The sequence below is a fragment of the Haemorhous mexicanus genome, chromosome 2 (assembly GCF_027477595.1).
Source record: "Haemorhous mexicanus isolate bHaeMex1 chromosome 2, bHaeMex1.pri, whole genome shotgun sequence".
NCBI lineage: Eukaryota > Metazoa > Chordata > Aves > Passeriformes > Fringillidae > Haemorhous > Haemorhous mexicanus.
In genome coordinates this window covers 92,273,525-92,286,568 of record NC_082342.1, presented here as the reverse complement: position 1 = coordinate 92,286,568, position 13,044 = coordinate 92,273,525, and the positions used below count along the sequence as shown (strand labels likewise).

Below are 13,044 nucleotides of genomic sequence, written 5' to 3'. Positions count from 1 at the left end.
TTCATGTCTCAGTTTTTAAATTAATCACATATTTTAATAATGCAAAATGACTAAGACTGGATCCCTTGGAAGTTATTAAAATGAACATTTGAGCTCTGTGTAAATATCAAAGGACGATGAAAGGATGCAGTCCTATCTCAAAATGGTACTTTTCTGCAAACCCCATAAATCTCAGTTTGTATTAATGTAACATTGTATATTACTGGGCTTTCATGTAAGTAAAAGCAATGCAAATGATCAAATAATCCTTAGCCTGAGTTTTAATTGAGTGATTTATTTTAAAGGTCATGGTATTAGATTACTCATTCCAAGACAAATTCACCCTTCTGCAGAGTTTCTTCCTCACTTTGGTCCCATCTTGTGGTAAGTCCCTTCACTCCTAGGACTGAAGGGAAATGTCAGCCTTATCCCCACCCTCTGCACAAGAGCAATGTCACCTTTAAAATGAGTCTCTTCTTTAGTGTGAGCTGCCAAGTTTTCAGCTAAGTTTTGTTCAAAATTAAACCTAGGTAGATTTTGAGATCTAAGGCAAGATTAACTTAATTTTTTGGGGGATTCTCCTCAGAGTGAAGTAAAGCTAGATGATCTTCAGATCACTGTAAGGAGAACATCTCAAAAAATTAAGACACAACAATAGGTGCTCAGAAAATATATTAAAACCTTCCCATTGTCATTAGGGAGTCACCAGTGAGGCTCCCAACCCTTCAAGTGGAGCAAGTCTGGGTCCTTCCTGTCAGTTCCCCAGTGTTCTGGAGTCAGTTTTGCCAGCAGTATTTGAGCAGCAAATGCACTGCAAGCACAGCTGAATCAGAGCAGTGTTTGACAATGCTCCAGTGGCTATACCTGCTCAGGAGACAGGTGTACTGCAAACAGCCCGACCAGAGAGCCACAGCACTACAAAATCATATCACAAATCCAGGCCTGCCTCCAAGCCAGACTTGCAGTTGATCTTGTAAGCCCCAGCACATCCTTCCCCCCTACTGACTTCAATAAGGGAAAGAATTCTGAGAACACTGGAAAATGCTAATTGTTTAAAAAAAAAAAAGGAAAACACAAAGCCTTGAATAAAGACACAAACATATGTTCCTTTTTCCAGAGAATGCTGAGCACCCACAACTATTTAAGTCAATGGGAATCTGCTGGTGCTTCAATCCTTTGAAAAGCAAGTCAATAACTTAAACCCCAGTAGAAGAGTGAGTGTTTAGCATCTCTGAAAACCCTCCAGCTGCTATAGTTAGTTTGATTTTGTTAATCTAGGTGCAGAGAATATGTTTTTCTTTAGTGCAGTACATTCAAGCTGTTTTCTGAAAAAGCATGATAGCTGTTAACCCATAGCAGAGAGCAGTGGTTTTACAAGGCAGTTGGATTGTGCATGTTACTATGGTGAAGGTTGTTAGTTTTTAAAAAATCAAGTCTTTATTTCATATCCAATGCAAATTACACACAGTGACTCATATCAGAACCTTGTGGTAAAATCAAGTTAATGTGTGCATATATAACTCTGTTTTTATTTACTTGCAACTGGACATTCCAGCATTAAGAGAGCATTTTCATCTTCAAAGGTTTTACTTATTGCATCAGTCCTAGACAGACAAACAGAGCCTCATGCCCACTGTAATTTGGTGACAGCCTTTTCAATGTGGTAGGAAAAGGCCATTTTCAGGAAAGCTGATATATTACTGCAGTCAATTATGCCTTGAGTCTTTTGAATTAGTGCTCAGAAAAAACCCTACCCATCTTTTAATAACAGGATGGGAAAAACTTCAAGCAGTCTTGTCCAAATGCTAATAAAATAAGATTAGTAGAAAGGCAAAATAGCAGGGAATGATGAACATCTGTCACAACAGGACATCCCAATACCCAATGTTATCTTGAAGGGCATGGAAAATCACAGTAGCAAGGAGGTGATTTATAAGTTGGGAAACCAAAAGTGATTGTTTTAATCTAAAATTGTGCAACATACAAGTAGATTCAACAAAGACCCAACCTGTCAAAACAACAGTCAATTTACTGCTATCTGAGGGGCATATTTCAGTGCAGACTGAAGGAGTTATGTGTGTTAAGTTCCTGTGCACAGAGATGGAAATGGGCGGTTGTCAGAGCAATGGGAGCAAAGTGTCTCATAAAACTAGTCCAGGGGAGTCTCATCACAACAAATTGCAATGGCCAAAGAACTGCCAGCTTCTGGGAGCCAGCAACATGCTCCTGCTTTATGCCATCCTTGGTGGTGAAGCTGTTCCCCAACATCCTTCTCTGCCCATCACCAGAGCCTGGATCATGTGCCATGTTCACATCATTTGTGGGAGGAGAAGCTTGTTCTCAAAGGACACTGTGGGGCTATGCAACATCTGTGTGTTTAGTACAGGAGAAGAACCTGGCTAAAGGCAGTTCTAGCTATTACTGAGAGAGAAAAATGCATTCTAGCAATTAATTTGCTTTTCATTTTGAACCTACATAAACACCATTGCATTGCCTCCCTTCAAATCCCAGCTAGCATTAAAAGAACCTATGCTATAATTGAAAAACTATGACTGCAAAGTGCTAGAATAAGAAGAAATATAAGAAACTATAAGAAACATAGTTTGATAAGGGCCTTGAAAATCAGAGTGGAAGTACCCACTGTATCAAGCCAAGAGGAGCTGTCAGGCTTTATCTGCTTGTTCAGCACCTAGCACTAGAGGGACGCGACACCACTGCGTTTCAGGTGCTAATCTTGCATAAATATTAGATGCTAACAACGCCTTCCAAGAACAGGAGAAAAATAGCCATGTGCCCTTTACCTCACCTCTGTTTGTAAAAAAAAAAACCAAAAAAAAAACCCCCTGTGATTTTAATCTTTGCCCTGAACTGCTTTTCTTGGGAGTTGCTGCACAGTTCTGCAGGCTGCAGCAGCCCAGTGCAATGGTACCGCTGAGAGGGAAGAGCAACAGGTGACAGCTCTGCTTGATAGTCAAATACAGCAGTTCCCAAAACCTCCTCTTTTGGAACTGCAGATGACACTTTGTTCTAAATGCATGGGCATTTCCATGAGTGCTAGACAAAATTAGGAAAGGTGTATGTGCATGTTTACCTCCAACATCAGCTGGGTGAATTCTTCATTGCTGAGAAATGAAGGCTTCCAGTCCTGCTGAATTTCAGAAATCTCCGTCTGTGCTGAGACTTCTAGACAAATAGAATATTTACATCTTTAAAATTCAAATTAACTTCTATCTTGAAATATTACATATGAGTCACTATGAAAAGAAAGAAATAACCTTTGTATTCAAAAATTGCAGTTTTCAAGCCTGAAATGTTTTCCACATTTTTTACTCAAGTCAACTTGTACTGAGTTCAGTGGGAGCTTGTATTCACAAGGCCATTGGCCTCAAGCAGCATTACTGGGGTATTGATCAAAAGATAAAACCACTTTGCATGAAATTAAAATCAAGGCAAGGATTAGCATGTGTCCAATTGCTATTTACAATTTACAGCTTCAAACTCAGGATGCTATAGAGGCTTCAGCCTACAGCTTCTGTGCCAAACAGAACAGCAAGAAAGCTCCTTCAGAGGAGCCCCAAAGGACTGTGACCCCAAACTGCAGAGCTATTGCTCTGTTTTCCAAAAGGAGAGTGAATCACAAGCATTTGCAGCAGCTTTACACCGGTGCTAATGCCACCACCCTCTCTCTACCTTCAGCCACATGGTGCAGAGCAGCCCAGGTGAAGGAATGGAGCACCAGCATCTCATTCCAAATCCTGTCTGGAGGGCAGGGTCCCCTGTGCTGCCAGCCCATAAGGTCCCAAGAGAAGATCATCCCCTCTGCTGTCCTATCCTGACCCCATGGCAGAGGGCTTGCTCCTGGAGGGCTTTCCATGGAGGAGTGCAGACACACCAGGATAACAACTCACAGTTTTGCACTGAAACTGGGGACCATATTGGATAGCTGGTAACACTGTCTGCCTTTGAAAAACAGTCACTTATGTTAGCTCTGAGTCAAACAGGATTCTGGGGGACAGCTCTAATTTACAGAAACTTGACCTGGTTTATAGTTTGCTGCTCACTCTGCTTCTCTAGGAGGGCTCCCTCACTCAGGTCTAGTAGTGAGGGGATGGCGAGCACAGATCTTCTCTTTTCAGCACTTTCTGTAGATTAGCACTTTAATTAGTCCTGTTGATTAACACTTTCAGAGCATGTAACACTCAATGCTCTGTATTCAGAGCATATAGGCAAACTGGCCAGAGAAACACAAATGGAAAAGACAGTAAATTTCTACAAGTGCCAGTGCATTTTGTCACCAAGAAAGAAATCAAATCCTCTGTTCAGGCTGTATTAGTGGAGATGCAGCCATTTGCTCCTACCAGCTCATTTGAGTTGCTTCCAGCACTACTGGGGGCTGTCACAGGCAGCATGGCATGGTTTTACACACAGGTTTGAAAGGCAGACTAAAGAAAAAGAGTCCATCAGATTTTTAAAGGTAGTTTCAGAATATAGGATACTTTCAGCAGATCTGTAGCTTGGAAAAGCCAATGCACATGAAATGGTGAGTATTGGGAGAATTACTTGAGATTTGGGATATTCTGTAGATTATAATGAAGGAAGCTATTTATGAAGGAAAAAATCTGAAAATTTGCCTTCTCCTCTGTTATGACTAGAATCTTGGTTTTGCCTACCAAACGGAAGGGGAACATGACTCAATGAACCAGATCCAAAGTATGCTGAGGATAATCAACACTTTTAAATGCTGATGCTTTGTATTATATTCTGTGACTACTAATCTGCTTTAAAAATAGATAACATTTGCTTTTTATAGCAAGTGCACAAACCCCAGTCACATTTTGACCCAATTGCTGTGGAAAGATATGTGACTGTTAGCTTTCCTTCATCTAGTTGTTTTTCAAGGAAAAGCATCTTTTGGAGCAAATTATTTGGACCTTCAGCTACACTTATACACTTTTTTCAAATCTCGGATGATTGTTCTTTGCTCAGCTTTATAATTGAGCATATTCACATCTTCCTGTGCCTTGGGCAGCTAAAAAAAAAAAAAGGGTAAGTTATTACTATAATTTTTAAAAAAGTGTACATAACTATTAAACCTTGAGATGTCCTGGTCATTCCCTCCTGTACAAACCATAAGTTAACAGTTGGAGTCATTGGTCTTAAATGTCTTTTCCAACCTAAACAAATATACGATTCTATCTTGTCTGTGGTAAAAATTAATTTAAGGAGAAGCTGCACTCTAATGCCAGAACCATTATAATTATTTCCTCAGTAAGACTGACATCTGTGACTCCATTCTGTTGCAAGTCATGATATAAGAGTTTTAATGGTCTTTCCTGTTACACCGAGAGTTCTTCAGAGTGTGCAGGAAGGAGGTGCTGGATGAGCCAAGGCAAGCTAGGCAACGTAGTGCACCATCTTGTGAGACCCCTTCCTGCTTTCTGGGACCAGGGGCATTCCCCACAGTCACCCACTGAAACCTCTTCCTCATAGGGGCAGAGCAGGAGAGCCCATTTGAAACCAGTGCCCTGATTTATAAGGGAGGAGCATTTCAGTTGACCACTACTGGTGGATGTCAAAGCATGAGGAAGGCCACAGTGCACATTCCCTGCTCTGAGTAGAAACTAGACCAAAGAGAGTAGATCAGCAAGGTCAGAAATCTCCTCTGCCCTCTGTGAAGGTACATTTCCAAGGAACTTAACTGTCACTGGTGCAAGCATTTTAAAAATGAACTCCTGGCTTTCTGATGCTGAACTTAACTACTGCAACTGGATGCTGTGCACATGTGATGTAGCTTCTGCTTATGCAAACTGGGTGAAGCATGTCAACTATCTGTGGATGCAATTTGCTGATGCCAGCTTCAAAAAAGGAGACACTTTCTGGTCTGAGTTTTCTACTCACTGTGGAAAATTGAGTCCTACACAGTCCAGTGAGGAGCTGGGGTGCTGAAGAGATTGCTTCCCTGCATTTTCTTCTACAGAGAAACTGGAGCGAATGCTTTGTTCTGCTCAGAATATTGCAAATTTCAGGTAAGGGAATCTTCCCTCTGATCCCAAATCTCTCTTGTTCAAAGCATCTGTCTTCTTCACGAGTGCTGCAGGGCACTCATGCAGTTGCTGTCTTTCCCTCAGCTGCTGCCATTTGCCCCCTTCTCTAGCAGGTTGAGAGTCATCAAATGAAGAGCAAACAAGGAGATGGATTTGGGCAGCACAGTGTCTGCAAATGATCTTTTTTGATGAGGTAGGAAAAAACTTCAAATACCTTATGTTGGCACTTTTAGGTCCCTCAAGCCATTCCGATAATCACTGAAGGAAACAGGATATTACAGTAACTGTCTGGCAAGTGCATGAAGAGCTGCACTAAATCTTACCATTGTGTTTCTGCAGAAAGCCGATGACTTTTTCCAGCACAGTGGTTTTGTCCATTTTGCGAGTGTTGCCTGGAAGCATGGAGCTGAGCTCTTTGATGAGAACATTGAACTGATCGCGCCTCTTCTTCTCAGACTTGTTACGCGAAGCCCTGTAGACAGGGGAAAAGAAACAAAGGATGAGCAGAGCAAGAAGGGAAATGATCATGTACCTGCTCTTTGCAATGTACCTACATAAAATTAGCTCGCTGCACATGTCAGTGTGTGAAGACTGACACTGGACTCCAGCAAAGCTGCAGAAGCAAGTAGGAGGCAACAGTTCCCACCTCCTGCTCTTGTCTTTGAGCCACCTTTGGTGCCCAGCAGGGAGATGGAGGCTCTGCTCACTCCTCTGTGCTGCCTCTGGACACTGTGTCTTAGCTTTATCAGGAAAGCATTGAGCTTGGAGTTGAAGGAGCTCTGTCCATCTCCCAGACATATGTAGGTTCTTAAAAATTCATGCAGTCTCTGGGGAGGCACTCAGAGTGAGAAGAAATAGGAATACTGTGACAACAGTAAAATTGTCCATAAAGAAGAAGAGTAGAGACTGGATCATACCCATCTGTGCAGTCTTAACAGAAGAGAGGGACCCCAGTCCTGCAGCTGATGCACAGGAGCTGGGCTGATCTAGAAGGACCTGCCCACTTTGGTCACAGGTGCTCTGCCTACCTCCAGGCTGGCAGAGAAGAATCAGGATATTGTCTTCCAGTCATAAAGATCAGAGACCTGAGTAGAAGTTGCTGCAGCTCCCATCTGGTTTGTATGCCACTTTCAGTCTCCTTTTCAAGGTCACAATGACAAGCAGGAGAGACATGGATTGTCAGACATGGATTGTCTGAGGCTGGGATGCATTGCCAGACTTGGGGTCTTGGAAGTGCCAGCAGTGCTTGCCCTTAATCTGTGTGCCACTGGGAAAATCAGTGTCAGTGCCTTAATCTCTAGGTTTAAAACAAAGACTTGACAGCTTTCTTCACCAGTCTTGTCTGTTTAGATTGCAGATTCCTGAGAGACAGCCTGCTTCTGCTGCTGTGTTTCAAGAGCTCAAAGGAAGAAAGGATGTGATTTCATTTGGGGTGTTTTGGCACCATCATAATACTGTCATTAAGGCTGTTGATAATCTTTTCAGCATGCGCACTTTGTTTTTTTTTAACCCTATGCCAATCTGTACAGATGCATTTTCTGACTTGTTCCCATGAATACCACAACTGTTTGACTTGGAGGTTACCACCTGGACTTCTGTATGGAAGTGGAAATAGAAATAAGTATAGCCCAGTAGGTTTGTTTGTTCTTCTGAAAGGTCCTCAAGCAGATGAGATTTGCCTTGCCAATTACGCAAAGACTGAAAAATCTGGTTACATGTAGATGGAAAAGAAAAGCCAAGAGGCCAGTTCTCACTCTGACTTTCTCAGTCCCAGCTAACTCTGCTGTGCCCCAAAGCAGCTCTGGATATACACTGCTGAAAATCAGAGCAGAATTTAGCCCAGCATCTACATGGTCCCCTGCGAGGACCAGGATGGCAATAAACATTCTCAGCAGAGAAATCACTGCAGAGGCTTCTGGATGTTACTACTGACAGAGGGGTAATTTTTGTTTGTCTTGCTCTCAACCCTGAACACACTTGGAGATACACTGGATAGAAGCCAATGCTTGATTATTTTACAGCTTTGAACACAAGAGATTGGGTGGATACTGCCTGACTGATTTCAGCTTGCTCTTATTACACTGCAAAAGGCTGTCAGAACAAGATGTGAAAAGCTCCAGCCTTATCCTATTCTCTACAGTTCAGGGCAACATTAAGAATATCAACATTTTACTTCCTCATAATTCAATCCTCAGTTCATTTTAAGCTTAAGGAGTCCAGATTTCCCTAAAAATAAACTAAACCACCAGCTGTCAATAGGGAATGTGCTGCTTTAAAAAAAAAAGAAAAAAAAAAAAAAGAAAGAAAAAAGCCTTGACAGAAATATAAAGTATCTATTTTTAACACTTGACATTTTATTCACAAAGGAAATATAAAAACTCCTCTAGTGGAAATAACTTTACCAAGATATGAATCGATAATCACAGTTAAGTTTTGAAAAGGGAAAAAAAAATGAGAACAGATTGGAAAAAATGATAAAACCTATCCCTGCACAGTTGAAAATACTTTGTTTAGTACAGTTATAAATGCATGAAGTAACATAGATTTCATCACTTCCCTTTGAAGGTTATTTTCTAGCCTTGCTTACTTCACTGCTAGGGCATACAATTACAGTAAGCCCAAACAACCCCTGTCTTAATTCCATACTACTTGTCCCAGTTCTCCTCCCTCCTTGCTACTCCACAAAGATTACAGCATAGTCAAGGAGAAGGAGGAGACACAATATGAATAAAATCGAGATTTTTAGTGAATACTAAAAATCTTTTTTTTTAGCAAAAAGCAATACAGAACAGCCTGAATTCAGAATGATCAAAATCAACAATTTAACAGCCATTTTTATTCACTTACATATATGCTGCTTGTTGTCTTAGACAGTTACTGACTGAGTAGTGGATGCACATTTTGCTAATTTACAATGGAATGTGACTTTACACTAAATTTCAGATTTCTTCTGGCTGTCCAGTGGAGTGTGTTACATATGCGCCAATGCAAATAACTGTACCACATACCTTCATTCAGATTATTAAATTTACTTTTTATTTCAGTGGAAAATGGCAGGTCTTCATGGTTAAGCATTGTTCACTTTCTCATGGTTCACTTCAAGCTGGTTTTGGTTGGAATTTGGAATTCAACTGAATTGTAAAAAAAGTATTTTCAAATTATATAGTAATAAACTGAAAGAAGAGCAAATAGAGAAAAAAGTGCACAAAGCATATCTTTTGTTTAAAATTAATAAATATCTACAACCAAAATGAACCTCATCTAGCATCAAAGAACTGAAAATGAAACTATGGCTTCTGTTCTGAGAAGATCAGAAAACCTCACATAGGTCTTCAATGCTCCCAGCTGTGGTGCCATCATACCCACATTTTAGTCCGCAGGTTGTCGGAGTGAAGTTGTGCCTTAGAGAGTCAGGTGCTGCAGAACAGGGCTCAATTTAACCAGTGCTCTTCCTGATCTTGGCCAAATATTAAACACTTGGCACAAGGGTGAGAGTGCAAGTCCCTCTTCTCAGGAGAGGATGGATCCTTTTTTCATGTCTGTGTAATACAACCTGTAGTGCCTAAAAAATTGCAGCAGATATACATGGTGTGGATGTGAATCTCTACACACACCTAACCTGAGAAACTCACCTCCTGGCTTGAGACCATCCCAAAAACTTAGGCCCAGAAATTTGCAGTCTCACCTACTTTTAACCAAGAAAATAAAAGGAGAGAACAATTTCCTGGGCTTTTCAATCCCCTCTGGTGTTTCTCAGCCCTGAGGGACCCAGTCCTCATATCAAAGAGAAGGAAAAAATAGCATTTCACTTGTGGTACAAGACAGGTGAGAGTCCTCAGTTTACAAGACACAGCAGCAAAATATTAATAATATAGCTTATCCTAAGTTTGACTCGCTCTGGAAGAAAACCTGTAGCTTTTAAATGAATCTGAGCCGTTTCAGTATAATGTATTAACCTCAGATCTTCATGAAGCATCTCATGATTTCAAGCTCAATTTCAACTTTAGCTTTATTTCTAAAAAGCAAAATGAACTTAAATTACAATCTGAAGAAGCAGTTTTCTTTTCTAATTTTGAAAGTTATAACTTTTTTATGTACCCTGATAGAGGCCTGCCCCAGGGTACGACAAAAATTCCTTCTGGGAACAAACGGCATGAAAACCATACCAGATGGTGATGACAATTGCCGATAGCGAGGATACATGTTATCCTATTTTTTTACATATATGCATTCATTTAATGAATTTTTCTTTTACTAGACAATTAGCACACAAATATCTTGAAGATGACCAGGCCTTTAGCAGGTGAAGCAGTGCTGCAAGGTGGGCTCCTTTCTGCACCCTCCAAAAGGAAGCAAAGGGGAACAGCTGAGCCTGGCTGCAGCCTGTGCTGACCTATATTGGTGAAACAAAGCTGCAGGGAGGGAAAGAAGCAGAGAAGGAATCAAAAGAGATGAAACTGGATCAACTGCTTGTGCCTGGACTGGAAATACTCTCATTAGAAGGAACCAAGGGGAAAAATGTGGGCAATCTCTGTCTCTCTCTAAAGTAATTAAACTGCGGGCTGAGGCATTGATAACCTCGAATGCTTCCAAACTGCTTTTCTGCAGATGCTGGTCAGCTCTGACAGTTACTGAGAGTTTCATTGCCACAGGTCTTCTGCCTTGAAACACACCTTTTCTCTCCCAACAAAGGGTTCACAGTGAATTCCCACCAACTGGGACTCAGTGGAGTACAGACTGTATGTGAATATAGGTTTGTGCCAGTTTAAGGCTGACTTTTCCTGGTCTTTCTCTGCTCCATAGGTAACTTCTGGGTGTTTTCATTGCTGTGAGATAGGCATTGATGAATAAATGAATAAATGACCATTCTAATAGGGAAAAAAACCCCACTTTTCCTGTTCTTTTTCTTTTGCAAAAGGTATTTAAAGAAAAAAGAAAACCACAACATTTTTGTACACTCTGGAAGCTCAGATGATGTATTATAGTGGCAGAAGAATGTTGCTGGTGCCTCAGTTCTGATGTTCTGCAGTCATGTGAAGAAAATGATCAATGCCTTGGCTTTTTTAACATTTTCCACAGGAAGCACTGCTAGGTTATTTTCTTCTTACAGTGCAGCCAGGAGTAGGAGTCTGTGAGATGGCAGTTTTTCAAGTTGTGTTTGACTGTATTTTACTCTCTTGCTCTTTGATTAATTGATTATGGATAAAACAGCTTCTGCAGCAACAAACAGTATCAAGCTCATCACAGAGTTATAAAAGAAAAGATACTCACCTCTTTGCCCTGTCTTTCTCATCTTCATCCATTAGATTGTCTAAGCAGTTTTTTCTGTTGAAGGAATGCAAGAATCAGTATGAATTGTCATTTTTTTAGCTCTATTTGCAGGTTAATCTCACAGTCACTCTATTTCAATTTAATAACAAAGTGATGATATCCAGGTCAGATAAATGTGTCAGCAGTGCTCTATGCCACAGTCCTTGATTTCAGGAAATATCCATTGTGGGTAATGTTATTCCTGAGCATTATGCTAGCCTTAGGGTCTCTAGCCAGGGATCAAGGCTCCCAGGCACCACATGGTGCATCAGCACAGTACAAAAACAGCCACTTCTTGGGGATTTTTTTGTGTGGAAGTTACTCTCTGCAAACATGTAGGCTGGATGAGCCTGGGGTCTGCTCAAGCTAAAAAGCATTTTCACTGCCCCCCATGTTCCCACCAAAACCATCTTCAGTGCAAAAGCCAGCATCACTGATGCCTTTGACCTCTCTGCTCTTCCTACTGGGAAGCTCTTCATCCTCCTCTGTGGATTTTGACACAAAGCCAAACGAGATGGTAATAACTCTACTGAATTACATCTCAAATTCAAAGTGTACTTATAAATCCCACTGCCTAAGCCATACTAAAAAACCCTCTTGCAGCCCAGTCAGGCCACCTGCCCAGCCATGCTGGCACCAAGCATGGGGACTGTCCCATCCCATCTTTTTGCTAATCTTCACCAAAATGTTGTGACCTCAGCTTTGTAGTACAATTACTCCAGCAGTGTGAGCTGTAATGAGAAAAGGGTAAATTGGGTAAATTCAGTAAATTTGTGTAGGCAAGGCAAAAATACAAAAGCAGCCCAGCTGAAGGCGGAGCGTCTCAGAAACACTTGTCACAAGCTAACTGCTCACCCTCCTTTGCTCCACGACCTTATGAGACAGTGATGCTTGATCTGTAAGCACTTCAGCCCAAGAAGGAAGCCCTGTGCTACTGCACCTCTCATGGCATCTGCCACCCCTTTAGGGTACAAAATCCATGCGCTGTTGCATCCCACACAAATATTTTCCGAAACAGCAGCACAATGCCACTGGATATTGTCAAAGCCTCATTTTCAAAGCAGTGGTGCAGTGATAGGCAATGATAACACTCTTTTTCAGCAATCAATGTTTCTCATTTAATGAGTCCTCAACATGTAAGACATGAATAAAATTGGAAGGGAGGAGGAAGGAAGTTAATTGCTAGGCTTTATTTAAGCCCATGTTATTTTCCACATATGAGTCACACATAAATTTGCCTGTTTAAAGAACATTTTGTGAACAAACCAAAGTGAAAACGCAACAATAGTAAAACCAGTGCTTCTGGTACTAGTTCTCTTACAGCAACATTCTACCTGGTCATTACCCAACAGTTAGCTAAGAACACAAAACTACCCCATAACTTTTTATCAAATGAGTTATGAGAAATTAGATCCACTGGTCACTGATTGGAGGGTAAAGCTGCTACTTAATGGCACTCAGCTCTTTGGTGAAGGATAAACAGGAAATATGAAGACCAAGGGACTATTTTTTTCAGTCACAACTGATGAATTTAAATTGCTGAATTCCCTTATACAGAAAAACATAACAAATAATACCAAATAATTTTCAGATTTTTTTCAGATATTTGTTTTGACTTGTAAAACAGCCACAGTCAGCCATGACTTTGGACTTGCAAGTCAGCCATATTATAATCCATATTTTGGACTAGGAAAATGTATAAGGCCAGCAA

The 13,044-nt window shown here is 40.9% G+C and overlaps 1 protein-coding gene across 6 annotated transcripts in view; it reads right to left on the bottom strand.

Moving 5' to 3' along the window:
• The window catches only part of NPAS2 (neuronal PAS domain protein 2), a 104,700-nt gene that overhangs the window by 42,354 nt on the left and 49,302 nt on the right, over window positions 1–13,044 (bottom strand). For all 6 annotated transcript variants that reach the window (XR_009485438.1, XM_059839515.1, XM_059839520.1 and 3 more), the window contains exons 2-4: window positions 11,295–11,348; window positions 6,347–6,495; window positions 3,071–3,162 (exon numbers count right to left, since the gene is read on the bottom strand). Coding sequence is in view for 5 of the 6 variants with exons in the window: in XM_059839515.1 (XP_059695498.1) it covers window positions 3,071–3,162; window positions 6,347–6,495; window positions 11,295–11,348 (295 nt within the window). In the remaining variant the exon portion in view is untranslated. The remainder of the gene's footprint in view (window positions 1–3,070; window positions 3,163–6,346; window positions 6,496–11,294; window positions 11,349–13,044) is intronic.